We start from the raw sequence: 27,800 nt of genomic DNA on the forward strand, positions 1-27,800 counted from the left end.
ATCATCATCATCAGACCTCCCTGCCTCCTCCCCCTCCTCCACCACCCCCTCCCCCTCCCGGCACCACTGCTGCACCGTACCCGCAGCGCAGCCTCCGACTTCCGCAGACAGCGCCATGTGCAGGACTCGGTAGAACCGGCGCCTTTTTCCCCTTTCACTACTTCAGCCGCGGGGAGAGTTCACCGTCAATCGCAGCTTTCGACTCATTTTCTAAAAGGATAATAACGATGAGGTAAGAGTTTCCGGTCGCCATTTTCCCGGTGTGTTAACGGGTTTTTATCTCAGGAGAATCTGCGTGAGAGAATTAGCCGCTTATCCCGCTGTGTGGACGGGGGCAGCATGTCCGAGCGGCGCCGTTCGGAAAGTCGTCCGGTAGAAAGAGGTCCCCTCACGGGTATGCAGCGTGTTAGCTTAGCCCCCTGTGTTGTTGCCCCGCTGCTAACTAGCCGAGCTAACCCCTCCACAAGTTAAGCTAGCGAGTTAGCACTGACGGATGAAAGGACACCGTGCTGTTTATGGTGGCTAGCTAGTGGGGCTAACGTAGCAAACAGTTAGCCAGCCACCGGCCTGGTTTGCACGTGGCTACATGCTAGCAGGGAGGGCTGTTTCCTAACCTAGCGTGCACGTGATGAGGCCAAATCAACACAGCAGTGTGTGCATGTGCCACGATATGTGTTGTTGTCACAATAAAGGGGGGAAGTGTACGTTGGGGCTGCAGGCGGGGCTGTGCTAAGCTAATGTTAGCCGCGTAGCATGAACGAGATGCCCTGTCAGTCAGATGTCAGTGTCATGGTTCGTGTTAAAGCCCCAAATCGGTGGCAGGTTTTTATAAATGCGGGTAGTGTGGGGTCCTAATGGGGCTGTTGTGCCTGTAGTAGTTGGCTGACACCAACAGCACAAGCTCAGGGTCACTGCAATGTTTTTGCTTTGACCTTATAAAAGAGAAGTAACAATCAAGTGGACTATGCAAGGAATTCCTATTTATTTGTTCCTATCAAGGTGTCACTGTCGTATTCAGCCTTAATTTATTGTCAGACAAATGAATCAGAGCTGCACCTACAATCAAATGCATTCTCACCCTTCCATCTAAGCACCATCTTTTACATTTGGCACCACATGCAGCCAGCTTCAGTGTAAAAACCGTGTTTGAGTACAGCTTTTTTTTAGTGTGTGGATATAAATGTTTCATATTTACATCTGAAGCCATTTTGAATGAATATATTCTTCTGGAATATGTCAAATCAATTGTTTATTCATGACATTTGCATCCTACACTTGTTTAGGTGGTGCTTTTGACCACTGAGGACGAAGGATAATATTTGTGCTCTGTCTATTCCATGTTGTGCCTTTTCTGTTTTGTTTTCACTGCACCATTCCAAGGCCACAATTGATATATGGTGTGTGTGTGCACATGCATCCATGTTACACACAGTTGGAGATCTGTGCTGTGGTGAGTTCAGTTGGTTATGTTTTGTAGTAGTGCTTCACCAAATCTTAACCCGTGTGCATCTCCCCTCCCGCAGGCGTGGCTATGACAGAGACCGTGATGATCGGTCGAAAGAGAGGGCCCGGGAGCGAGACCGGGACCGGGACAGGGACGTGAAGTCATCTGTGGTGCACAACATCCAGACTCCATGTAGTGGAGGCTTTCTTAAGCCAAACCCTGTACAGCAGCAAATCAACCCATTCACCAACCTGCCCCACACGCCACGCTACTATGAGATCCTCAAGAAGCGGCTGCAGCTGCCTGTCTGGGACTACAGAGAGAGCTTCAGTAACATCATGATGCGGAACCAGTCCTTTGTGCTGGTGGGAGAGACGGGCTCTGGAAAGACCACACAGGTACAGAGGCAGAATGTTCGGCAATCCAAGAACTTAGTTGTCAGTTGCCCCTACAAATACACTTTTACTGTACCCTGACTACGAATTTGATAAAATTGGCGAAATAATAAAATAGAAAACAGGGTGCAGTGAGCAGATGATGCATTTTAAATAGGTTCTCTCGAGAGCTTGATTGTGTGTTTTTTAAAATTTGCAACAGAGAAGATTAAAGTAAATCACAGATTGAGCCTTGAGGTCCTCCTGAGGGGAATATAAACCATCTTCTTAAATGAAGTTGCACAGTCTTTGCACTGTGTTTTGCCTTGATTCCAAAAAGTATCTGTTTTCTCTAAAGTTATGAATTCCACAGAAATACAATGTTTAGTAGAGGGGGCTTGATTTATGGATATCTCTTGAAATATAGGGAAAATAGTCCATGATGCTGTTGAGTTTAAAAATCTATGGGATTTCTGTTACTTTATAACAGCAGCACATTCAAAAAACAAAAAAAACACTGTTCACTTATTTTTAAATGCAAATGCGGCTTAGTCTTTGCCATGCACAAATTAGGTTGCACACAAATATACATTGAGATCACATTGTTAAACAATGAAAAGTGCAGCCGCGTTCAGTATTCTACCAAACATGGTGTTTATGATCAGCTCTTTTAAATACTAAAACAAGATTGAAATACCGTATGTGAAATGTTTGTCTTCCAAACCTGTCATTGGGATTTGTTCCTTCTGATGACGTGTTATTCAAAGACAGTTATTTCAGAACAAAGGGTGTTCATCCAGAAATGAACTTTTGCTTTGCAGGACATTGCAGAGTAGCAATGCACTTCCAAGTTGTATCACTATGTAATAGTTTATTATTTGCTTAATCATTTCAAGAGTTCATCATGTGCACTGTCTTCCAGATCCCCCAGTGGTGTGTGGACATGGTGCGCTCCACGGGGGGGCCAAAGAGAGCGGTGGCCTGCACCCAGCCCCGGCGGGTGGCGGCCATGAGCGTCGCTCAGAGGGTGGCTGATGAGATGGATGTCATGCTGGGCCAAGAGGTTGGCTATTCCATCAGGTTTGAGGACTGCAGCTCTGCCAAGACTGTACTCAAGTAAGAAAAAAATTCAGATTGGTCCCAGCTTGCTTTTGTATGAGAAGTGGACAATAGCAGAAGCCTATGAATATAACAAAAGCTTTATTCAAATTACAATTAATTTAATTCAATAAACTATGGGGCTGCTATGAATAACACATAAAATGCATCACAATACAAAAACTTTCTCAACTGATGCACATTGCTTAGTTTTTTTGTTTTACAGTTACATGATTCCTGAGTTCAAGAATTGCTTTGAATTTATTAAAAGCAATATATCTTTTTTTTTACTGCCCCAATTCATGATGGGCAGTGAATTGTAATGTATTTGACCACATAGAAAGTCTCTTCAGGGGAATGTTTTGCTAATTGGTTTAGTTTCAAACATGGTCTTGTTCAGATAATGTCATTGTGCGCCGTGATAAAGCCTTTTGGATCTCTTGTTTTTCTCTCAGGTATATGACAGATGGAATGTTGCTGCGGGAAGCCATGAACGATCCCCTGCTGGAGCGCTACGGTGTCATCATCCTGGACGAGGCCCACGAACGCACATTAGCTACAGACATCCTCATGGGGGTCCTCAAGGAGGTGGTCCGCCAGAGGCCTGACCTCAAGGTAAATAATCTTTCTTTTATGGCCTTAGTTTTAGAATGTGGTAGCAAGTGGATTGTATTGACTGTAAATGTCTAACTGTTAATTAGACTATTTGTTGAGCCTATTTTTTTCTCTTGAGCCAATCAAATCGGCCTCACTTTTATTTTGTCCTCTCTTTAGACTTGTTTTCAAACATGAACTTTCTTTGTGAAAATTGTGTCTGGACATTTTCCAGAGTTTGTCTTTCACATATGGAGAACGCATATTGTCGGAGTCCGGATTCAGGCGAGGGGTGGCGGTGCTTGTGTAGAGCATGATGAGGCAGGACATGACATATAGATTCTGCTCTTTTTGTTTTCGGCACATCAGCGTCAGCCCTTTCCGCCAAAAACATTGTTGCTGTCTTCTATGTGTGTGGCACCTAATATTCATCCTAAGTTATTTGTATATACAGTTTCATTTTTTGACGTGTTTTTCGGGAAAAAACATCCCCGTACCCACTCGCTTGCTGTGAATCTTCCTGCTGTTCATTCCAACATTTTCCAGACATTTTACTAAGGGGCTGGCAGCAAATTTTCTGGAACTGACTTGAACATTTGTGTTATCTCATACAGCAACTCTGGAAAATGTCCTGACTGCAAGCAGCTTTGGTGTAGAAAGTACTCTTGACAGTCGTCTGTTTTGTTTTCAGAAATTTCCCACTTAATGCTTACAAATCATTTAAAGCTCTACACTATGACTCCCTTGTAGGACGAGTGTTTATGTCCCTCTTTTGTGGCTCCCTCCTTTTATTTACAATTTTCCTGACAGTGTCCCCATGTCTGACAGCTGTGTGTGTATTGAGGAAAGACAAATGTTGGCATTAGGTTCAGAAATGCACATCTATTCTGCACCGCAGCACTAGCGGAGATTGCTCCCAGAGTCGGCCCCATTTTAAGCCAATCAACCAAGGGGAAGAACAGCAATGTGTCGGTGTGGATGGGAGCGTACAGGCAGGCAGAAGTTTTATAGGTGGCGTGTGCCAGAAATACTTCTCATACAGCAGATGGATAATGACTAGTTGTGTGTCAGTGTGGAATCAAAGGTTAGATTGTTGTTCGCGGACTGTTAAATGAGGTCTAGGTTATTGGGAATGATCATCCACCCACACCCCTCTATCTCCTTCATTCCCATCCCCTACCAAATTTGAAAGTTTAATTTGCCTTGATTAAGAGCAATTATGATGTCTCGCAGAGCGTAAAGTGAAATGCAGAGACGCTGGCCCCTGAAAATGCTAGAGATTGAAAATGGGAGACGTGTTTCCCATCAGAATCCTAATGCGCTTTATCTAATGGCTCTGGAGAGAACATTGTGTACCCAATATCAGGAACAAGGTCTGTCATGGCTCGGTGTAGGTCAGTGACTACACAGAGCGCCAAGTCACAAGTCACTGACTTGGAGTGTAATGCCCACTTCTGCACTACAGACACCATCTTGGGTTTGTGCCAGTGCGCTCACCTTAAATTCTTATTCAGAGCATTACCCTTCATCTATCCTGTATGTGGTTGCACTGTTATCCACTTAGCCTGTGTCGTCATCCGCAATCACCATCAAGCCATATTTAGTGTTAACTCATTCTTCACTTGAGTGCTCCCTCCCTTAATTGCCACAGTCATTTAAACTCTGCTGTCTTTACTTTTATTTAAATCTTTTCTTTCACCTCCTTTATGACGACATAGTCTCTGAACAAACGCCGTTCTCTTCCCTCTCTGCCCAGGTCATTGTCATGAGCGCCACACTCGACGCCGGCAAGTTCCAGGTGTACTTTGACAGTTGCCCACTGCTGACCATCCCTGGACGCACCCACCCCGTGGAGATTTTCTACACACCGGAACCAGAGCGCGACTACCTGGAGGCGGCCATCCGGACTGTGATCCAGATCCACATGTGCGAGGTGGATGAAGGGGACCTTCTGCTTTTCCTCACTGGACAAGAGGTATGAGTCCACAGGATTATGGGTTTTTTCTCTGCAAAAAACCTGCTTGTGGTGGCTTTAAACAGGAAACATTATTGGTGCTGATAAATTCAGCACCAATAATGTTTCCTGTTTAAAGCCACCACAAACGTGTTAATGTATGTAATTATTATTCAATATTTGTAGGGCTGCACGTAATTATTGTTTTCACATGGTTATTTTTTATGTTCATCATTGAGGCATTAACTTCGCCCATCAGAATGTTCTTGAGCATAAAATGATTTTTTCAACTTCAAAACACAATTCACTATATGTAAAACAAGCAAATGTTTTGTATTTATGCCTCACACACGAGCAATAATCATAATAGTTGATTTTATTTCGCATAACTAATCTATTAATCAGCCAGTCGTTTCAGCTCTATATTTATTCATGATTGTGTTTTTTTTCTGTCCCAACAAATTTGTTGAAAGACTGTTTACATCCCCAAAGTTAAGAGCATTTAAATTAATCTAATTACATAGATGAGTTACTCCCATACACTTTGACATGTGCACACACGCACTTACACTCTGCACAGGAAACTATTAATCCTCAGACTTATAGATGTTAATGGATGTGACTGTACCTGTTTGGGAAACCACAAGGGTTTGCAGAGAGAAGGCGAAAAAAGAAAAGAAAAGATGAGTGACCCACATTCTGCCCTTCCCACGAATGTCTGAAATTAAGTCATTTATTATTTCCCCCCCCCCCTCTCTCTGCAAATGCTGTCCACTGACATGTAATGGAGGTCTGGGTTCATGCCCACAATGATGAATTTGGTTACACCTGGGTGGACATGCGCGCACACACACTCACAGAAAGAAAGAGCAGCAACAAATGTTTCAATCTCCTGATCCATGGACAAGGGAAGATTGTCAGAGCCAACAGTGCCTGTGCTATTGTGATTATTCTCTCACTACTCTGACAAAATGGTTTAAGAGACAAGTTGTGGTTGAAAAGTAGAATATAGCATGTGTGAACAAAATCCAAATAGTTTTAGTTTTTCCTCTTCAGTGGCTTAACACCAGTTTTTCACCCACACAAGGAATCACAAACTCCTGACCATTGTCTGTAAATAAAGATGGACGACATGTCGCCACTCCTACTTTCCAGAAATGAAGCCAAAATATCCAGCATGGGAGCATGCGAGGTCCCGCCTATACATGCGCTCGACCAATTGTGGGTCAGTCTCAACTGGCGGTTGCGCTCGGCTTTTTTAGCATCAAATAACTAATTAAAACAAAATTTAGTGGGAAAAAATAAACACCTGAACATTCATCAATAAGAAGTAGCTTAAATGACGTCAAAATGTATTTGACGTGTACATTTACTTTGGCACATGTCCCATCCACTAACATGGAATAGTTTGGATTTATAACCTATACTGCAGCCAGCCACCAGGTGCTTCACATTTGGGGAGCAGTCGTGGCGTCCGTCTTTATGTACAGTCTATGGTCGTGACTCTGACTTTCCCAAATAAACTCTGACGGTGTGTTTATTAGCAGTAATTATTTGTCACTCCACAGCAGCCTGACTGTTGCAGTACATCTATGTCCGTTTTCATTTGTCAGAGCGTGATCAATATGCAGCTTGTTATGAAGGGGATGAAGTCATTAGAGGGCATGGTGTTTGAAGTGGTCTCCTTTGAGGGCTGGTAATTGATTTTAGATTTAGAGGCATCCCAGCTGCTCGGATGGCCTGAAACACTGATCGTCACTCTTATGAATGTGTATAAAAGTTTGGGATATTCACAGCCAATGTGAGACATTTTTTAGATTTTTTAAAATCTTTTTGCTGTTAGATGTAATTTGTCGAGTTATATTCCAAGCTACCCCCCCGCCTGCCCCACACTGTGTCTAGCTGAAGCATTACTGAGAGCACTCCCACGGCGAGTTCATTATCACCCTGTCCTAATTGGGTTAAAGAAGTTAATGTGTGGTGGGTCTGGCAGAGATGGGTGTTCAAAGGGTGCTGCAGCACACCCCTCGAGCACTTCTTAACCTCTTCAGTCTCCCAGCGACGTTGATGTGGACTAATGATTGTGAGGCAGATCCCTGGCATAGCCACAGACTCTCTTCATCTGACCATTTAATTTAGAACAGGCAAACGCAAAATGCACAGTATTGGGTTCTTCTGTTACGCAGTTTTTCTGTGAGATATTTTGCTTCCACAAACAAATAGAGCTGAAGCACCAACTCCAAACAAGGAAGTCGAAACATATCACAGCTGTTGAGCTAAGATAAGTCCTAATATTTAAGCTTCCCCCACAGCAGCTAACATCAAAACATGGGGATTGGCAGGGGGGTTGTTTGCTAGTCAAGAGGAGTTCCTAAATGTGTCGGTTATTATCTTGGCTGTAGATTGTTGCTTCTGGGGGTCGTAGGGAGAGCTGGCGGACAGGTTTCCAACACTGGCCAACTGCCCCGATGTGTGCATACACACATTTACACACAACCACAACCACACACACACTCTGTCTTCATGTCCCTAAGGGACAGACAGCCAGCTTGCTTCCAGCGCTTTGGCAAAGAGGGCCATTTTTTTCCTCCATGGCAGCTGCTGCATCCAGAGGCTTGATAGGCTATTAATACCCAGGATAATTTTACCAATCCATTCAGATTTACCGTTTCCCACTTGTCAGTGTGTTGATTAAGAGGCACATGGCCATCAGCAGGGTTTGGCTTAATGCAATGAACAAGGGGACAAACGGGGCTAATAACACTCTTTCAGACCAGAAGGAAAACAGGAAACATCACCCGGTGTTATCTCATGTCAAGGCGAGTGTTACTGGCTTCACACAAAAGTACAAATCTTTTCGTTTCAGCCAGGCTTTAACTAATTTATGCACAGTTTGCTTTCAGAAAAGGAAGCGACCGTGTCAAAGAAGTTTTAAAATATAAAATAACAAGAATAACACAAGCTGTGATGCTTTTTTTTGTGTCCATAACCACTTATGAGACAATTGTGGGAATCCGAGATCCTGTTCATCAGTGTCTTCACTGTGACACTTCAAAGAGCTGCTGCATTGTTCCCATGGGCCTGCAGGTGGTGCAACAGTATAGGCTTTATTGTGACACACATAGTAACTGCTGCTTTATGAGGATTAAATGATTGTTGTTAGGAAAAAACAAAGAAAATCGTCCTGAACAGCGGAAGTTGCTTTTAAATGAAAAGCGGTTTTATGATGTTCTGGCCCATTAAAAATGTGTGTATGTCTATAGAGGTAGGTAAAATAAAACACTTTTTCCTATTGTAGTGATGCAGCTGTGCCTGTGGAATATCTGAATGTATTTTATTACATTTAATATTGTGTACTAATAGGCCTTGAGACAATAGGCCCTAACCCAGTGTTCACTCATCATGCTTTCTTATTCCTGGTGTTACTCAGGTCCTCTGTCTGTCTGCCAGCCCACCGGCTCTAGAACGTTCAGCTTCACTAAACTGATCTGCCATGATTTGCCGCTGGTTATGCATCAGTGCTGCAGTCTCATCTCACATTCCCTTCTACAATACTGCACTGTGGAATAATGAACCCTGTTTGAGTCTGTCTGGCTCTGTGTGTGTATGTGTGCGCCTGCATAGCGTGCACGTCCATGTTTTTCGTGATTGCTGCATTTGACAACAGAGCCACAGGGAGCTCAGCAAAGCATACTGCAGTCCAGGTTTAATTTCCTCCGTCAGATGGAGCGATAGTCAGAACAAATGTACTGTAGCAGGGAACCACGGTTTCCCCGGCCACCTCCTCTTCGCCTTCCTGAATCATCCACACTCACCGCCATTGTTTCTCCAGGTGTTTTTCAGAACCTGTTTGCTTTCGCCGCGTGCATACACGAATGATGCCATGGTTAAGTGCTGCGCTCTCTGTCTTTCAGGAAATTGATGAAGCCTGCAAGCGAATCAAGAGAGAAGTTGAGGACCTGGGGCCTGAAGTTGGCGATATCAAAATCATCCCGTTGTATTCCACTCTGCCTCCACAGCAGCAACAGAGGATCTTCGAGCCACCCCCACCCAATAAACCAAGCGGTGCAATCGGAAGGAAGGTATAACTGCCTTGTTGCTATAAAAACACTGAGAGGGGGAGGTTGAAAAAGGGAGTTTGAGGGAGAGGGTAAGTGAAAGAGAAACTGAGTGGGGTTGATGTAGGAAGAACAGATGGAGAATAAGGTGGGTAAAAGAAGAGAGCTGGAAGGTAGGGACTAAAACTTTTTTTCCCTTTCTCAGCTTTAGTGCAGAACTGACTCACACAACATATGCTGCTTTTGTCAGCATGCAGTTCTCTGCTCTAAATTATAACTAGGGTTTTACTCACGCCCTCTGAGCCTGAGGAAAGTATTGCATTCTCAGTCATTTTTATCTTTCCACTACATTTGCACAGGCCCTGCTGCTGCTCAGAGAGGAGGCCTAAGACCTTTGCTGTCTGATTTGTCAAAGGTGATCTGAGCTGACCAAAAGCAGGACTTTTCTGGCTGTCGGATCTCAGAGGACTGGAAGGTCCTTTTATTGATACAGACACAAGACAATTTCCCTCTTTTGTGTGACAGTTTCTATTCAGATCGGCTCATCACCGAGAGTCGCAACACCACCTGCGCTGGCACACTGTTGGCCAGGGATCTGAAAGAGTATCAGAATATCACTGCCAGTGAATGAGCAAACATTCACCCCCAGCATCTGATCGGGGACGGTGTTGATGAATGACTCATTGCTACAACCCCTCTAATTGAGGCAGATCAGGCCGACACATGAGCAGTGAACATATTTATGGCCTGTCAAAGTTGTGATATGATTTTTTGGTTTAATGCTATCTAAACTACCTGCAATTGGTCAGAAAGTCTGAAACTTTACCAAAAAAAATGTTGAGTTTGATCCGGACCAAGACAACCTCTTAAGGTTGGACTCAATTTCCGTCCGTTGGTCCAAGGCAGCTTTCACACCTGTTATGAAGTAAGTCCAAAGCTCGGGACCAAACCAGGTTGGTGTGAATGCCCCCTAAGTCTGTCATCAAGTCAGTATTTCTAGCAAGGCCCATGCAGAAGCTTTGCTTACAAAGTTTGGATAATATATTTGACACTAAAACCCCATCTCCTTAGTTTCAACTCTTCAGTCTTGCTGTTTCAGTCAACATTGGTTGTGTAGTGCAGGTTTGAGAGGCTCATCATTCTTAGTGGTGAGATGACCCAGTGTTGGTTTGTAAAGATCTTTTTTCAAAGTTCAAATGTCATCCACAGTATTTGCCTCGGAAGAGCATGAAACATGGCCATGGTGTATTGCTTCTTTACTAACTTCTCCTGAATTTGCACAAGTAACTTCAGGATATAAAGTGAATGTAATGATTCCACTGTGACCCCTCAAAACTCAACCCAGCCACCACTTTTAACTCCACACCCTGTTTTCCCCAAGACAGATTTGTCAGGCGCTTGTTGAATTGGTCGAGGTCGCATCTAAAGTTGCCGTGCTTGAAGTAAATGTGCTTCTCCTCCATTTCTGACTGAGCGACTCATCAAGTGAAAAATGTAGAGATGTCATTCAAGCCAGCCCAAGAGGAAGGAGCGAAAAAGAATTAATGTTCGTCATGTCTGCAGCTACGCATGCTAACGACTGCATTAGGCACCCCTCAATTAACATAAAGCACTAGCTCGTCATTGCTCCATTTCTCCAGGAAAGCCACCGATCTTCCATTTTTGAACAGTTTAATCATTTAGAGCCAAGGCAGCAATTGACTAATTACAAACAAAGACTATAATCTCACTTTGCTTTCCAGCGTCTCAAAGATTGTCTCTAACAAATGTGCTGTGATGAGTGTTAGGTTTGTTTTTAGCATTGTCACGTTTGGAATAGTCCCTCAAATGTCACTTTTAATTCCCCCTATATCCATTTCAATGAGCCCTGAATGTGGGTGTGACAACGCAGCTCAAGGCACGTTCTCCTTTCCCCGGTTGGGGGAGGCTTTATTTGTCAACAAGGCTGTGTCTCCCAGCAGGGTACGTGAAAGATGGCCCGTGTTAGCAATAGCACTTGCTCTCCTGCAGGTAATAACCCAGAAATAACATGCAGAGATGATGCTGTAATGATATTACTGATGAAGAAGCCAGGATTATCCAGTGCAGCAACAGACTGGAAGGAGCCAGTCTGCCTTCAGTATAATGGCCCTAGGCTGGATAATCCTTCAGAATCAATGCAGCCAATGAGGCCACCCATATGATCATGAAATGTGAGAGGGTGTCATGTGTGGCATCTGCTGGAGCACTGACTGTGTCCCAGCACACAGGGCAGCGCAGCCTCACCTATTCCATTTTTTAAAACCAGACTTTGAAGCATTCCATGCCTTTCATTCCTTGCTGGGACGCTGGCATGTAGTGTCTGTCATGAGACACTGTCTGATGGCCTGGTCTGTCTTTGTTTGGCCAGCCAATTTATTTTCAGACTGCCACAGTGTGGCGAATTGCCTTCACAATGATGTGACTCCTCTATACCTTTGGGCTTGTGGCAGTGCTTTCACACTGCAGGAACTTAACAACCTCTAACCTGGAGCTTTGCACTGAGCTTTTAGGAACTTTATGACTCTTTGGTACCTGGTTGTTTTTGGATATTGTGCAATTAAAAAGATAAAGCAGAATGTCCAACATATCAAACAAACTGAAATTTGTTTTTTTGGTATAATGTTGAGTATGTCTTCAGTTTTTCTTTAGATTTTGTCCTATGCTTTATGGCTGTTTGTTTTATCTCCATTTGTGCCAGACACTAAGAAAACTCCCTTCAGCCTGCCTCCCCAAGCATTCTCCTTTCTTCTATTCTACTTTTAAGTATTTGTTTTCTTCTACAAATGCAGTAGTAAAATACTGTCATCAATCTTTGCTGTGATGCCACATTTACTAGACCAATCAGGATCGACGGCACTGCGGACAACCGTTGAAAGTACCTGGAAACTCTGATTATACTTTGTTTTCAGGAACACAATTCTCAGCTGTGTGGAAAAAGTAAAGTCAACACACGTGTCGCTGAGTTTATCTCAATTAGACCGGCATTCTTACATGAATAACGAGAGCCCCTGCCAACCCCCAACAGTCCCTTTTTAAATTCAATCTAGTTGCACCACAGTAAACACACTCATGGATATAAGTTTCTGAAATATGCCTGATTTATTACTCTAATTGGTTTCTTGGAGAATTGTGCCGTTGTTTTTGTGTAATCTTGTTCACAAACAAATCAAGCAACAAACAGACAGGGGTAAAAACATAACCTTCTTGGCCGAGGTTATAACCACTACATCCATTCACCAGATACAACTGTCTGATCAGTTTCATATGGAGATGGGTGCTCACTGCCTCCTCTTCATTCGTCTGTATGAATACTAAGGGGAATAAGTCTTTGGGCAGGTGAATTACTTGAGGTCAAGGGCTGAATGAGGGTGAAGAAAGTCCCTCCCTGGCATTAATAACTAAACAGTCCGGCATTCTGCGGCTGGTGAAGAATCTTCGCTTAAAAGGTGGGATTTAAAAGTCTCTACGGCTCACAGCTTGAAGGCAGCTGAAGAGGCACAGCCACAAAGGAAGTGTGTCAAGTGTGCAAAATTGGTTCTGTGGACCTGCATCAGCAAAGACTACAGAGGACTGTTTGGTTTTGTGCTGGGCATTTTATTATGCACACTACCAAGAAAGCAGACTGGCTACCACCAAAATGAGTGCTTAGGTCAGGCCGCAGCTTGTTCCTGTCCTGGTGGATGTTGAGTGAGTGAGCAAGGAAAAGAGTTTTCAAGTGTTGAAAGGTGCTTTTTTTTTTTTTTTTTCAAACACCCACTTCCACATTGAGCTGTGACACTGGAGTGGCAGTTGCCAGTAGAGTGGGCTATGACCCGGCTGCCATAGTCTGAAGTGCTATGATGAATCTAAAGGATTTCTCTGTCCAGTCGGCTCCCAGTGTTATATAAGGAGAACTCACCCTAGCGGCGGTCATGGTTCGCGTGAGAGCAGCTGCAAATCTGTCTCCCCCATCCTCTCCCCTCCTCTCCCCTGTTTGTGTATATGCTGACAGCAAGAGACCCATAGGGTGATGTGAGTCATTTGATATTTTTTATATTTTTTTGCTCCAATTCAGCTGTCGTTTCTCATAGACAGTCTTGCTATAGGGGATAATTGTAATAGAAAAAGATCTGAGACAGAGAGATGGTGCAGGTTCACAGTTTTCCCCCATCCGTCTTATTCTCAGAAACCAAGCGGCTTTTCCTCTGCGCAGTATTTCTCTGCACACAGACAGTTAACAATGACATCTGCCCTGATGCTTAAATCAACTCCCACGCCACGCTGGCACGCGACGGGTCCAATAAACCATCTGTATCATCACTACCCTTTTTACGTTCCCCATTTTTCAGATGATCAGAACTGCGTTAGCATTTGTTTGCTCGCTTGTTTCTTTATTTTTAACGTTTCCTTATGCCCAACATAGTAAGCATATGCTGCACAACCTGCCTGTCTTGCTTGTTGAAGCTTGAATGGACTGACATCATTAGGTTGTTGTGATATAATGCTGCTTTGACTTACCAGGTTTGCTTTTCATCACACTGGTGTGAAATTACTGAAGCTGGACTTAGTAATTGCGAGGAGAGGGGGTTGCAGCGTAGCTACAACGGCGGAGGCTTCTATGTATCCGCTGTAGTTTTACTGTAGGCTGTACCGTAGCTTATATGTCAAGATGTTACATCTCAGCAAACAACCAGAATGTATGTACACGTCAGGGCTGTGGCAGCTACTAAGAGACGAGACAAGAGCTGTAACTGGTCACCTTGTGTTTTCCTGCTAGTCTTTGATGCCAGTGGGGATTGTTGCGACTGAAGAAGACATGAAGGAAGTTGAAGACAGACTCGGATGTCAAACACTCATCTGTCAAATCCAGCTCCACTGCAAATTGAAAAACTGCACTCTGTCTCATGAGTTAAAAAAAGTATTCAAACTATTTCTGGATATAATTCCAGCTCTGTATGCCAAGCACGATGTTGCTCCATGCGAGAAAGTGAATGTAAGCATCTCTTGTTCAATTAAATGTTATTTGTACAGAGTCAAATCACAACATAGAAGGTCGAGACCTTACAATATTATAGAGAAACCCTATAGTTCTTACAATGAGCAAACACTTTGTGACTGTGCAGAGGGAAAAAACAACCGTTTTAATTGGGGAGAAACCTCCAACCGAACTGGGCTCAGTTCTCGACTGGTCAGGATGAGAGGAGAGAAATTAGGCAGGAGAGCTGATATAAATCTATTCTATTATGTATCCACCTGGGGACTAAGTCACAGTATAAATCCATCTTTAGATTTGCCTCATCCAATATCTTGTCACTCTAGTTTTACTCTGGACTAGATGTGCAATCTTCATGTTCTGATATTTCCGTGCCACATTGTGCCACGAGAATAGCACTTAGAAGAACGCATACCTCCGCCAAGGCCCAACAGTCCCCTTAAATTCAATGTAATGCACCAAATTTTACACACATCTATGAATTATTGCCTCGTAAATAGGTGAAAACGTCAAAATACCCAAAGTTAAAATAATGTGCTTCTCCTCTCTGCCCCAAAATGTAATGGTTTCTTTGTTGGCTGATGTTCCAACCTTCCATCAACTTTCATGGAAATCTGGTGAACAGTTTTTGCGTAATCCGGCTGACAATCAGACGTCAAAAACATAACCTTTTTAGCGGAGGTAACACAGGAGTGTTGGTATAAAACACGTCACTGTCGAATCTCAAAAGCTCCTACACAACTAACAGCAATTCTGCTATGATGAAGACTTTTCTCGTGGTCAAGTGCAAATGCAAACTGCAATGCTGCTTGCCTCTGGTGGTGTTTGAAGCACAGCTTTGACAGAGCCAGCCTTTTCGTAGCACACAGCGAGAGCCAATCAGCGACAATGAGCCATGCACAGTCGGTGCGTCTGCAGACAGCAGTGTTCCAAATTTCGAGACATGTGCCGGGTTCACATGAGAGACGCTCACAGGAAAGCAGTAACCACCGTTGAGCCCGCAACGTGTTAAAAAGCCGGAACCATTACATCAACTGTTTTCTGCAATTTTGAAAAAAACTCCACAAAGAGCTTTCCAAGTGAGGGAAGCTGACACCTCAACAAAAGCAGCAACGTGCTGAGGACAGTCAGGCAGAAACTCCAACTGCATGCACGCATAACACAAAGGACAGAGGTAATGCATTTGGATGGGGCACTGAGCACCTCGCCGGCTCTCTCCACAAATTCGCTGAAAGCACATTGAACCTGATTGCAGAAACTGTTGTTGTACTGCCCTGTTGGGTTACATTAGACAATGTGTGTACAGAGCACCACAGAGGCTCCTTCAGTCAACTCGCTCACATCAGGGAATATGTTTCAAGTTGCAGCAAAGTGTTACATCTGCACTTGTCTGTCTCTTTTCCTCTTCATGTGAAAGAATGACTTCCTTTTTCCAGATTTAGTTCTGCACGCTGGTTTCTGTCTGTGAAACATTATAAAACAGTCATCTTTCATGTGTTCAAGTCGTTGAGTTGTCTGTTTTTAATACTTGCATGTTGCTAAATAACTGTTGACCATGCATACCAGTGGGTTCCTCCAAACCCCCCACGGTAGATCATGTCTTCACCCGCGTGTTCTCCTTTCCACAGGTCGTCGTGTCAACAAACATCGCAGAGACGTCCCTTACCATTGACGGTGTGGTGTTTGTAATTGATCCCGGATTTGCCAAGCAAAAGGTTAGCTTTCCCCCCATCTTCTCCCCCTCACCCCCCACACCCCATCTTCTCCCACCGCCCTTTATCTGCAGTGATCATCTGCGTCTGTTGCCTGAGAATCTCCAGATAAACACAGCAGTGCACACCTGACAGCGGCAAAAGATGGAAAAGCCAGTTATTTATTCCTCTGACATTTCACCAGCCTGCAGCCAAGTCCTACACATGGCGTAAAAAAGAGACGATTTATGCACTGTAGTGAATTGTGTGGATGTGTTGTACATTTTTTGTTAGCTGCTGGTATTGTAGCACATTGTGGGTGTTAGTGTGTTTAACCACTTATTTATTTTTATATCTATCCCTGGGGAAAAAAAATTCTATCCATCTGAAATGTAATTTTTATTTCTATTTTTCCGTCAGGTGTATAACCCAAGAATCCGAGTGGAGTCGCTTTTGGTGACGGCCATCAGCAAGGCCTCAGCCCAGCAGAGGGCAGGGCGCGCTGGAAGGACGTGCCCAGGAAAGTGTTTCCGCCTTTACACTGAGAAAGCCTACAAGACAGAAATGCAGGTAAGCAACAAGATAGTTTAGGGGGGAAAAAAACGAAATTCTATGAGGTGTAAACAAGCGAATGATTGTCATATCTCACGTTCTTCAATGCCACAAGCACTTTGTATCCCCCTGGAGCTGCCCTCAAGCTGGTAAAGCTCTCTGTTATGTAGTACTTGCAATTCCACGAGTCCCAGTTTAGCTCTGAGTTCTATTTCCAAGAGTTCAGTGCTAAACCACAGCCTCCCCACTCTGCCTCATAACCGTACTAACGACGCCGCCACCTTGTGACAAATGACGTGCGGAAGCTCAGTTCTCTTTAACAGGGTAATTCCTTCACATCATGCTGAGGGGCAAATGGAATTTTAAAAAATAAGTTAAATAGCCCTTCAAACGCCGTAGACTCCCAGGTTGACATATGAGCGACACATGAGGAGATAACAAGTGCGCTGACTAATACATTTTAAATGGACTCAGGTTTTTTTCTTGTACCTCTTACCTGGCGCAGGATAACACATATCCAGAGATCCTGAGGTCGAACCTGGGCTCTGTGGTGCTGCAGCTGAAGAAGCTGGGTATTGATGACCTGGTGCACTTCGACTTCATGGACCCACCAGGTTAGTGTGAACAAATACCGTTTTTCTTCAGCTCAGAAAGACATGTTTCTGTTCGTTATTGCTCAAAGCTCTTTATGTTGTTTCATTAACGTTCAGTTCCACAGAAAAGTATAAAGCTTTGCATGGTAAAAGCAAGAGCGTGACGATATGGCCCAAAACTTTGAGATAAAAACATTTCTCATCTGATATCGATAATTACTTGCTTCTGAGTGAAGGTTGTTAACTTTTAATAGTAAGTGATAATTATTTAGGTCTGCATTTTTAGTAATACCCATTCTATGCATGTCATAGTTTTGATTGTTGGCAGTAGGGTCCATCACTACTGACTGTGTTCCCTGCATTCAAACTGCCTTCACACACACACACACACACACACACACACACACACACACACAAGGGGAAATGCAGATATCTGTATTTTATTTTGGAAAAGCACTTGTGCTGGGTATCGGGGTCCTTGTGTGTGGAGTCTGCATGTTCTCCTTGTGTCTGGGTGGGTTTTCTCCGGGTACTCCGGCTTCCTCCCGACAACGTGTTAGATAGATGAATGAAGTTGCAGTTATTATTGATAGACTTTTAAAGAAATAAATATATAGAGTTTGACTGTACTGTAAACAGTCACCAGTTGCACCTCTGTTGTATTTCTGAAAGCATAGTTGCTAAATGAGTGTTTTCCGTTGTGTCAAACTACACTTTCTTTCCCATAAAAAAACAATGACTATAATCTGAAGCATTGACGTCTTGATAAAATGTAATTTTGATCTTGATCTATGGCTCCATTTGAATCAAAACAAATTGAGCTGTTATGAAATCGAGCAACATTTAGTTTAAGTGTGGTTCTGATGTGCAGTATCAAATCTGGGTCAGCTGAGTCTCCTGGGAGCTCAGTAGCATAAATGAAGTGATCTTGGCAGATATCAAGTGGTGAATGTTGAGATTTGTGGATAAGCACTCTGGTAGACATCTCCGTAGTATTCTGCAGTTTTTATGAGAGAGTGAGAAAAGGCAGTGATGTTCCGGCAGCCTCTGTTTGTATTTCTTATTTCTCGTACATAAGAATTACGCTGTTTCTCTGCCAGAACACAGACCTCTTCTTGCTGTGGCGCCAAGTTATGGCATTCTTCAGTAGAGCGTGTGTTCCTACATCTTCCCAAGGAGACCACCCCCTCCTTTCCCTATCCCTAACCTCCCCCTCCCCCCTTTTCTCACCATAATATAGTTTTCATCTCACCTCTGAGATTAAACCCATCTCTCCCCGTCCACTGTGGCAAACGCCATTTTGAGAATGAAATTGGTTACATCAATAGCAGCGCTATCACCTTGGCTATTGCCTTCCCTTTATATTCCTCCAGTGAAACGTGACTGACCTCCACCACCACCCCCACAATTCTCACAAAACGTACGGGTAAGCGCCGGCATATAGGATTGGCCTTGTCTGCCGAGTCTAACTGGGAACAGTGGGGTGAAGGCAAAGGGGAGGATTACCTTTTTATTTATTTGATCCATTCATGGCGAAAGGTTCCTCCTAACTAGCTCCTGAGCACACTGGAGGCTGGAGCTAGTTGAGTGCAGCGAATGAGGTCTGCTTTGTCTCAGTGATTTCTGTGAGAGCTCCTGGACAGGCACTTCATGATATCTAGTTACAGTGGATCAATTTTGATACCCTGTGTCAAAGGCCCCCCTCAGAGTAAATGCACAGGTCAAAGGAGCGTCGCTGGAGAGTCGACACATCAGAGAAGAAACAATAGAGTTTGAAGGGTTTTTCTGTATGTTTTCTATCCTAAATGGGTGGATAGGAGGTTCTTAAACCGTCACAATCAAAAATCCTTTGTTTCAGGCCACATCGTTTGTTTTTATAATCCTAGGCCAACATACATTTTGTACACTTGAAATTTCAAGTAATCTAAAATTGATTTAAGATATTGTTCCTTTGATGGTTCACCCCAAATGCCAGTGTTATTTTCCCCCCATTTGAGCTTGTCCATAATCTTAATGGATCCTTGATTTTCCTTTTTGCTGTGAAACGCTCAAGTGTGTCGTGCATTTTTCGCTTTACCCACCTCCCTCCTTGCTCACTAAACACGGGAGCGACGACGTGAGCCAGCCAACCAAATGGAAAATCCAAAAGAAATCAGTAGCGATTTACACAGGGACTTGGCTGGGTGGGATTCATTTGCCTCATGACATTTCCAAAGAAGTACCTTTTCAAAGTCAGTGTGGTTTAATGTACCTTTAGCCTTTCGTCTCATTGATTTGGCCCTTGGTTAATATATCGGATTCTTGTGTGTTGAGGCAGTCAATACTTACTTTCTGATGAGCCGCATTGTGTATAGATTGAATTTCCACACTGCTTCATCATGCTAGCAGAACTTGGAAATCAGATTTACACTTTTTGTGCAGCCCCCCACTCAAGCCATTGGTGTGGTAAGTAATGTAGCCGGCACTCACTTTGTGTTTTTTGTGTTTTAAGAGCTTTGATGCCCCAAATCAATATTTGTTAATCATAAAAAAATGCCTCCCTGCTGTTTGAAATTGAATTTTTTTGTGAGCACTTGGGAGAAATGAAAGTGAACGAGCACCACAGCCAGTGCTTGAAGCTAATTTTCAGTTAACATGCAACTGGTCATTAGTCTTCAGCTCTCAGGAGCCAAAGGTCAATAATTGCATCTGGAGGGAAAATCTTTTAACCAAACGGTGGAAGCCTTTTGTGTTGAAGCATTAAGTAGAAAGTTCTCCTGTAATTGCATTAGTTGTTTAGGATTGCCTGAGCGAAGGATGAAAAATGAGCTTTGCCGTGATTACTTCTCCGCTAAGTTGCTGTCTAGCGTAACTCTGGCCGTCACACGGAGAGCCTTCTCATTTTGATTCACCTCATGCACCCTGCCACAAAACCTGCAAACAAGCCGGCCTTTGTTTGAGTGGCTGTGTCTTTTTTTAACTCGCATTTGTCTTCCATTAAAGGTCCAAGAACAAGCAGATGATGGAACTCTATTGTTGTCACAGCTCTTTTTTTTCTTGGGCTGCCTCTTTTCTCAAATAGTCATTTGGTTTCATCATGGTTGCAAGAACCGCTGAACCACATGTCATAGCATAGCATTTAAACTCTTATCTCCTGGCTTAAAGGAAATTAGTTTAAAAAATAATAATTTCTGCCTTAGATATTATTCAGGGAAAATTATGTTTTTATATTATAATCATTCACTTATTCAGCCTTAATTGCAATTTAATTTAATTTTGAGGACATGACGAGACAATGAGGGATTTTTTATAATTTAATAATTTTAAATGTTGATTAATCTGCAGATTGTTTTCTTGATTAATTCATTGGAAATTTTTTTTATCATTTAAATTTCAATAAATGACAAAAAAAACAGCAAGTTGTTACATTTGAGAAGGGGAAATCTGAGAAAGGCTGGCATTTCTACTTTAGTTAATTAAGTTAATTAAGTGACTATTAAAAAAAGTCAGATTGATGTTTTGAGAGCAGATGCGGTCCTTCATCTCAGTATCAATCAATCCCATGTGTTCCTCGTAGTTCTTCTGCAGGGTGGCCGTAATGAAAGAAGTTTTGACCGTTTTAGAAATGTTCATTATCTCTGTGTTTTGCCCATGGGCTTGGAACCATTTTTTTGTAATGGCCTGTCTTCGCCCATTCTGTCTCCTCCAGCCCCAGAGACCCTGATGCGAGCCCTGGAGTTGCTGAACTACCTGGCGGCGCTCAACAACGATGGCGACCTGACGGAGTTGGGCTCCATGATGGCAGAGTTCCCCCTGGACCCCCAGCTGGCCAAAATGGTCATCGCCAGCTGTGAATTCAACTGTTCCAACGAGATCCTCTCCATCACTGCCATGTTGTCAGGTAATGCTTGGGGCCGGCCTGCTGTGTGGGTCTGAGCTGCTACTCTTTCCATTTCCTGTTCTCGTGGACCGTGCCTCAGAAATAACCAATGAGCTTAAAGGACACGCGTATTTTATTCACTATTTTAGTCATATCTAACAGTGAAGTAGTTTTAGGTATTGTTTAACACACTGTACGCTCTCATTTAAATAGTACTTACAGTTGACTTTATCTGTATGAGCAATCCCGACCCCTGAAGTGTTGATCTACGTAGAATAAGTGTCCTACTGAACTTAACTACAAGGCAAGCAGAGGATGAAGTAAGTGATGTCAGCTATTACTTGTGAGGAAGGGGGGAAAAAACATGTCTGGACAAAATGTATAGGTGTAGCTGGAGCAGCACCAGCATACTCCTGCAGTAATTGTGCTTCAGGCTTTTCAAAGCAGAATGCTGCTCATTGAGATGAATCTTGAAGCCTTTGAAGGGAGCGCGAGGGTCTTTGAGAGTGGGGAAATGGATTTAAGTAGGTGTGCGTGGCGAGCACTTAAAGCAGGTGTTTCAGGATGGCAGGTTTTTGCTGAGTTCATTAGAGTAAGCAGCAAAAAGTACACCTGAGGACGATGCCGCCACAGCAGCCAGCCGCGGGGCTCGATAAAAAGGGGGTTTTCCTATTAAAGCTGCAATCAAGCAGCTTTGACGTTAAGCAATTCAGAGCAAGTTCGCAAGAGGGGAGAGGGCAAAGTCCTCTGGGTAAATTACACAGCTCTATTTTTATTTTGCTTCAGTATCAGGTGTGTAAGACAGGAGGCTTGTTTTGCCATATCTGGTATAAAAACGCATCAGGACGGAGAAACCGATCCTCCTCCCCTCCTCTTTGACCCTCCTCCTTTCCCTCTCCACCATAAACACTTGGCGAGTACAGTGTGCCCTGTGAAGTGCTCTGTGCCTCTCTTCAGCTGAGGCCTTGTTCCTCTCTGTGGGATTTGCTTAACTTATCCCTATGGGCGGCTGTGTTGCGGCCTATACCAACCTTGTTTAGTCCCACAGTGCTTCGTCCGACCCACGGAGGCTAGGAAGGTGGCCGACGAGTCCAAGATGCGCTTCGCCCACATCGACGGAGACCACATGACACTGCTCAACGTCTACCACGCATTCAAACAAAGTGAGTGGCTGTTTCGCGCACTCACTTTTCCCCAATTACGATTCATGTCGTCACATTTTGTCTAAATGGACCCTTTTCTCAAACAGACCACGACGCCACTCAGTGGTGCTATGACAACTTTGTCAACTACCGCTCGCTGATGTCGGCAGACAACGTGCGGCAGCAGTTGTCCAGGATCATGGACCGCTTCAATCTGCCGCGACGGAGCACCGAGTTCAACAGCAGAGACTACTACATCAACATCCGCCGAGCGCTGGTCACTGGCTTCTTCATGCAGGTCAGTCAGTCACATTACGAGCCTTTTGGTGAAGTATTGGTGTGTATTTGTAACCTGTTGACCCGAGCCAGTTGGTCTCAACGAGCGCAGTGCCAGTTCTAAATCTGCCCGTTTGGAATGGGCTGTTTGCTTGGCCTGTGGCAATGCTGGTTGCAGCGTTTGTTTTTTATTTCTGGAACTGTAAAAGTGACCCGGACTAATTGAGCCACGGCAAGAAAAGACCCACAGCAGGTCTCCGTCCACAGAACCTTATAGCTGCTCCACCGCTGCTGCACAAACAGTAGTTCACCTGTTTTTTTAAAAGTTCAGTGAAGTCGTCTCAGAACGCAGAAGCCTGAACTGGAGAATCAGTTGTTGTTGTCGTGAATGCGCTCTTACATACGTTAAAGAGTCCAAGCCATTGCTGCTACAGATGGCTGGTCGCCTGTTTATTCAAGGTTTATTAATATTAAACATATTGGGTGTCCAAGTTGCCCCAGATTCGACACTACACTTCCTCGGGCCCTTAACAATACACATGCAGAGTGTGAAGCTGATAAGATGATGGCTTCTCGAGATATGCGAGTCACATACAGACAGAGCTTTCTGGCATTATTGGAAAAATAAGTCCTGTCACTTCCACTGTCTGATTGGATAAACTGATGAAGAGAGAGGACACTTCATATCCAAAGTCTGATTCAACACCATAACCCAGGAGCAACAGGGGAGATAGTGACGATAGTTCCTGACTGGTCGGCCGAGGCAAACAATCAGCAGGCAGCAATTCTAGTTGTTTTGTTGTTTGTGATTTTTGTACACGCAGTCTTTTTCCACCGCTAACCTGATGCTCATTGAAGTTTGCCCTTGTTGAGTTTGATCATTTGAAAAACAAGTGTTTTTGTGCAAAACAGTCGTACTCACTGCGGTGGAGATGTTTATTGTAATGGACACACACACACACACACACACACACACACACACACACACACACACACACACACACACAGCTGCTTTGTTTTAAACACATAACAAGAAATCATGTCAATTTGTGCCTCCCTTAAGGAAACAAATGGCATTTTGCGAGGAGCCATTTTCAAGGCTACCTGAAACAAGCAAACCTGACAAGTTGAATTATGGTGTTAATATTTAAATATTTGTCAACATTAACCTTTATCTCTGAGACAAATTTGCGGTTCATGTTCGAGCTTTCACAGCATTTGAGTTCATGTCTTTGTTTGGAAAGGTCTTTATTGAGACTGATTGCCTTGGTTAATCACAACAGCCACCGCAGCTTCACCAAGTATCTGCAAAGTAGAGGGGGGAAAAAAGCCAGCGCCTGGTTACAAACACGTTTGTCTTCTGTGTCGTATTACTTTTCCTTTTTTAAATCAGTGTGTTGTTAATTTACATAGGTTAAAATGGGTCCAGGGTAGCTACAATACATAAATCAAGCCCCAGAAAGGCAGTGTTTGTGGGCATTTAGTTTTTTCCTTCTGTGCGGGATCCTGTAACGACCCTCTTCTCTTCCTGTGCTGTAAACAGATCGCTCACCTGGAGCGCACTGGCCATTACCTCACGGTGAAGGACAACCAAGTCGTTCAGCTGCACCCCTCCACCGTGCTGGACCACAAGCCCGAGTGGGTGCTCTACAATGAGTTCGTGCTCACCACCAAGAATTACATCCGCACGTGCACAGACGTCAAACCAGAGTGGTAAGATTCTGTTTTAGCTGCATTTTTGATGAAGTCGGCATATTTCAAAGATAATTATCACATCTTCTAAATGTAATGGGCAAAGCATTTCATTCAAGTCTTTTATTTTGTGAAAATTTGAATTATTAAAATTGAAACCCTCCACATCAAAAACTGAATAATTTCTAATTGTTTCTTTTTGTTTAATTTTTAGTCATATGGACATTTAATTATTTGTGTTGGCAACAAATAGTATATTTTTTCCTGTATATCAGCTGTGTGTGTCTGTCTCTTGTGTCTTTTTTTGTGAGATTTCCAATTCTGTTAGTTGTAAAGTTGTATTGACATTATAAAAATCACTTACAAACGTAATGTGACACAGTGCAAGATTCGCTCTCAGCTATACTTGGGCAATAATGCACAGGCTATCATGTGAGACCAAGAAAACTGGAAAATAATTGTATTTTAGAGTCTGGACTCAAAGAAAGATTTCATCTTTGCCTTAAATATTACTGCAACAAATCACTGACCATCAAAATTATTGTCTATCAATTCTATTTGTCAGTCCGTTGGGTAATCAATGAATTGTTTGAGCTGTAAGTGCACAAGTACAACTGATTTAAGTCCAATAAACAGAAGAAGCCAGCCTCACCACTTCAGGCTTCGTATGCAGCGCACACCCTCAGTAAAAACTGTGTTTGTGCGACATGTTTCTCTTCCCCCTCGTGGGGGGATTGACCTCGTGCAGTCAGATTTGTTGTGTGAATATGGTAAATACTGAAGACAATATTTGCCACTAACGTTTCCTTCCTTCCTTCCTTCCCTAGGTTGGTGAAAGTCGCCCCGCAGTACTACGAGATGAGCAACTTCCCCCAGTGTGAAGCAAAGAGACAGTTGGAGCGAATTGTTGCAAAACTCTCCACCAAGGAGTACTCTCAGTACTAAGAGGGTTTGCATGTGCATCCTCAGTATCTGTACAAAGTCCAATCTGAACTCTTTGAGCGTCATGTCTTTTTTTTTCTCTCTCTCTTATCTCCACCAACAATCTCATCCTGAAGTCTATTTTTGTCTCACTGTGTTTAATGTATTTTCATAACGATCGATGGATTGTGTCCAGTTGCTTTCTCCGGCCGACATGTGTCTTTGTCTTGGGAGCGAAGAGCGTAAAGCACTGTTAAGAATGGACTGTGGGACCGGTTATCAGGAATTCTGTGTGAATCATCATTAGAAGTAAATTTCAACATTCCTCTTAAAGGCATCAATGATAAAAAAAAATGTCACCTCGGAATTCTTGCTTGGTCTTTTGCATCTACAGCTAAAAAACAGCATTTCGTCCATTTAGACAAGCTTTTGATCAAATGTAATTTATACTGTATTTTGATGCAGGCATAATGTAATGTCCTCTTGTCACGGAGGAAGAGGCACATTTCCAGTCAACTTAATAAAAACGACTTTGTAATAAAATATTTTTTCCAGTGTCAGCATTAAAATAACACGATAATCTACGCATCAACTTTTCACTCAACCCTTATCCACACACACACACACACACACACACACACACAGGCAGTGTGAGCGATCACGTTTTGACCTGCCAAATCCAGCTTGTTTCCGAGCTCTTCGGGGAAGTTAAATCTTCTTACTGGGATATTGATAGCTTCAGAAACAGTCGGAGTGAGGGGGAATGTTAATTACAAATGTTTCGGAACAAGATCAGTGTGAAATCCCTGCTGTGCCGGAGCCTGTTCTGGCTCCACCGCTTTGTGTCGGTCTCTCTCTTTCTGGGGAAGGTAACGCTTGCAGTCGGGAGAAGCAGGGATTCGAAGCAGGGCTGCGATCTGAAGAATAACCACAGTACTGGCTAGTGACGCAACTTGAATCGTATTATTTTTGTGCTAGTCGAGCAACTTACCTTTGGAAATGGTCTCCGACAACAAGCTTGTGATCATTAACAAAAAAGAGAGAAACTTTATTTGTAAGATTTCCCCTCATTACGTAGGTCAACAGTGTAATTAGACAATCTTTTAATCTGCTGGTCTACAAAATTAAAACTGTGTTGTCAGACCAACAATCCAAAACACAAATATAATCAGTTACCTTTAAATGTTTGAGAAACAGCAAATATTGACAATTTTTACAACTAAAATGATAAATCCACGATCTAAATAGTCGATTCATTTTCTGTGGATCAACCAAACCCTGAATCGACTAATCACTTCCTTTCTACTTATTACGTCTCCAGGAGGACCGACTATTCTGAATTGGAAGCATGAAATGAAAATAGTTTCTCATGTTGAACACACCCAGAGCCTTAAAGATGTCATACCTTTGCTTTCCTCTGTTCTGCGTCTCAAGTTTACATGAATTATAAGGAAATCAGCAAAACATTGATGCGAGGGTAAGAGGCAGGAATGAAGCCGTAAGCACTTTTCACAATCTCTGTAGTGTCTGGAAGAAAGCCGGCAGAGATACTAGACCTGCTAAGGGAGTTTTAAATCAAGCCCGCAGATTGTATAATATGCTAAGTCAGGGAAATTAGCATGTGTGCTTTAATATTTTTTTGCACTGTTGGGAGACATGTTTTTAAGTGGATGGCCTTTTTGCCGGGGAAACGTGCATAGGACTAGAAAATGGTGCCGGAGAGATTAGCCGCTCCCTCCAAAGTGAAGCCAATAGAAAACCCATTAGTTTGAGCTGATCTGGAAATTATATGGAATTGATCCTGAGGTAAGAACAGTTTTTCATGCTCGATACTTCCCATTGATCCACGCTGCCATAATTACAAATGAAAATCATTATGTCTCCCAAGTTGTATTTTGTTAGTGTCTGATGTGGGCGCACACGGCGGTTGCACGCGGTCTTACTTCTCGTGCTTAATCATTTGTCCGTGGGTGTCAGATGTTCATACATGAGGATCTTTAGATTTGATTTAAAAAATGAGATTCTGACAGAATTGCAATGAGTTTCGCTGTTTACCATTTGTTAAGCTATTAAAAGCCAAAAAGGTATTTGAGTTTAAGGATGTACGGAGCTGAACCATGCGATAATACACTGTGTATTCCGTCCCATAGCTGTTCCACACCTATTCTTGCACCCTGTGCTGGTGTTGGGGGCCATTTTATGTGGCTCTTTGACAGTAACTCAACAGAAGCAGCAAACACAAACCGACACCAGACAGGTATTGTTCAGCGTGTTTCCAAACAGTGTGAATCACCAGCTCAATCTCCCGCCACCCACAGAGTCCTGGATGGTGCCTCATCATCATTTGAGGCCTTGGGTAGGGGGAAGTTTATTGCCGAACACCACGGCGTCTCAGGAAATCCATCCGCCCACCCCGGTCTCCTCCTCCCCATCCCACGCCGGCCCTTCTCCTCGACCGGGGGCCGCCACCAATCGCAGCCGAGACAGGTGTCTTATCTCCATCGCGCAGCACAAGCACAGCCAATCTTCCAGGAAGATGGCGACTGGAATGTGACAAAT

At 43.4% G+C, this 27,800-nt stretch overlaps 1 protein-coding gene across 2 annotated transcripts; it reads left to right on the forward strand.

The window, feature by feature from the left end:
• dhx15 (DEAH (Asp-Glu-Ala-His) box helicase 15) lies at positions 1-25,796 on the forward strand. 2 transcript variants are annotated; one of them, XM_034568704.1, is made up of 14 exons: positions 1-232; positions 1,524-1,842; positions 2,741-2,934; positions 3,372-3,531; positions 5,267-5,485; positions 9,379-9,546; positions 16,144-16,230; positions 16,627-16,776; positions 17,264-17,372; positions 21,040-21,231; positions 22,251-22,373; positions 22,460-22,650; positions 24,172-24,341; positions 25,148-25,643. In XM_034568704.1, exons 1-14 carry the CDS (start codon positions 228-230, stop codon positions 25,263-25,265), a joined length of 2,205 nt encoding a protein of 734 aa, XP_034424595.1. In that variant the 5' UTR covers positions 1-227; the 3' UTR covers positions 25,266-25,643. The 2 variants fall into 2 exon arrangements, with proteins under 2 accessions (XP_034424595.1, XP_034424596.1); XM_034568705.1 differs by lacking the exon at positions 1-232 and adding an exon at positions 268-394 and having other exon boundaries at positions 25,148-25,796.
• Positions 25,797-27,800: the final 2,004 nt, after the last annotated feature.

The sequence above is a fragment of the Hippoglossus hippoglossus genome, chromosome 18 (assembly GCF_009819705.1).
Source record: "Hippoglossus hippoglossus isolate fHipHip1 chromosome 18, fHipHip1.pri, whole genome shotgun sequence".
In the NCBI taxonomy this organism is placed as follows: Eukaryota; Metazoa; Chordata; class Actinopteri; order Pleuronectiformes; family Pleuronectidae; genus Hippoglossus; species Hippoglossus hippoglossus.

Excerpts from the sequence above, each read along its gene's own strand:
- dhx15 (XM_034568704.1), top strand. Across the intron at positions 3,532-5,266 it reads GCCAGAGGCCTGACCTCAAG|GTCATTGTCATGAGCGCCAC; the intron begins GTAAATAATCTT and ends CTCTCTGCCCAG. Across the intron at positions 17,373-21,039 it reads CGACTTCATGGACCCACCAG|CCCCAGAGACCCTGATGCGA; the intron begins GTTAGTGTGAAC and ends TGTCTCCTCCAG.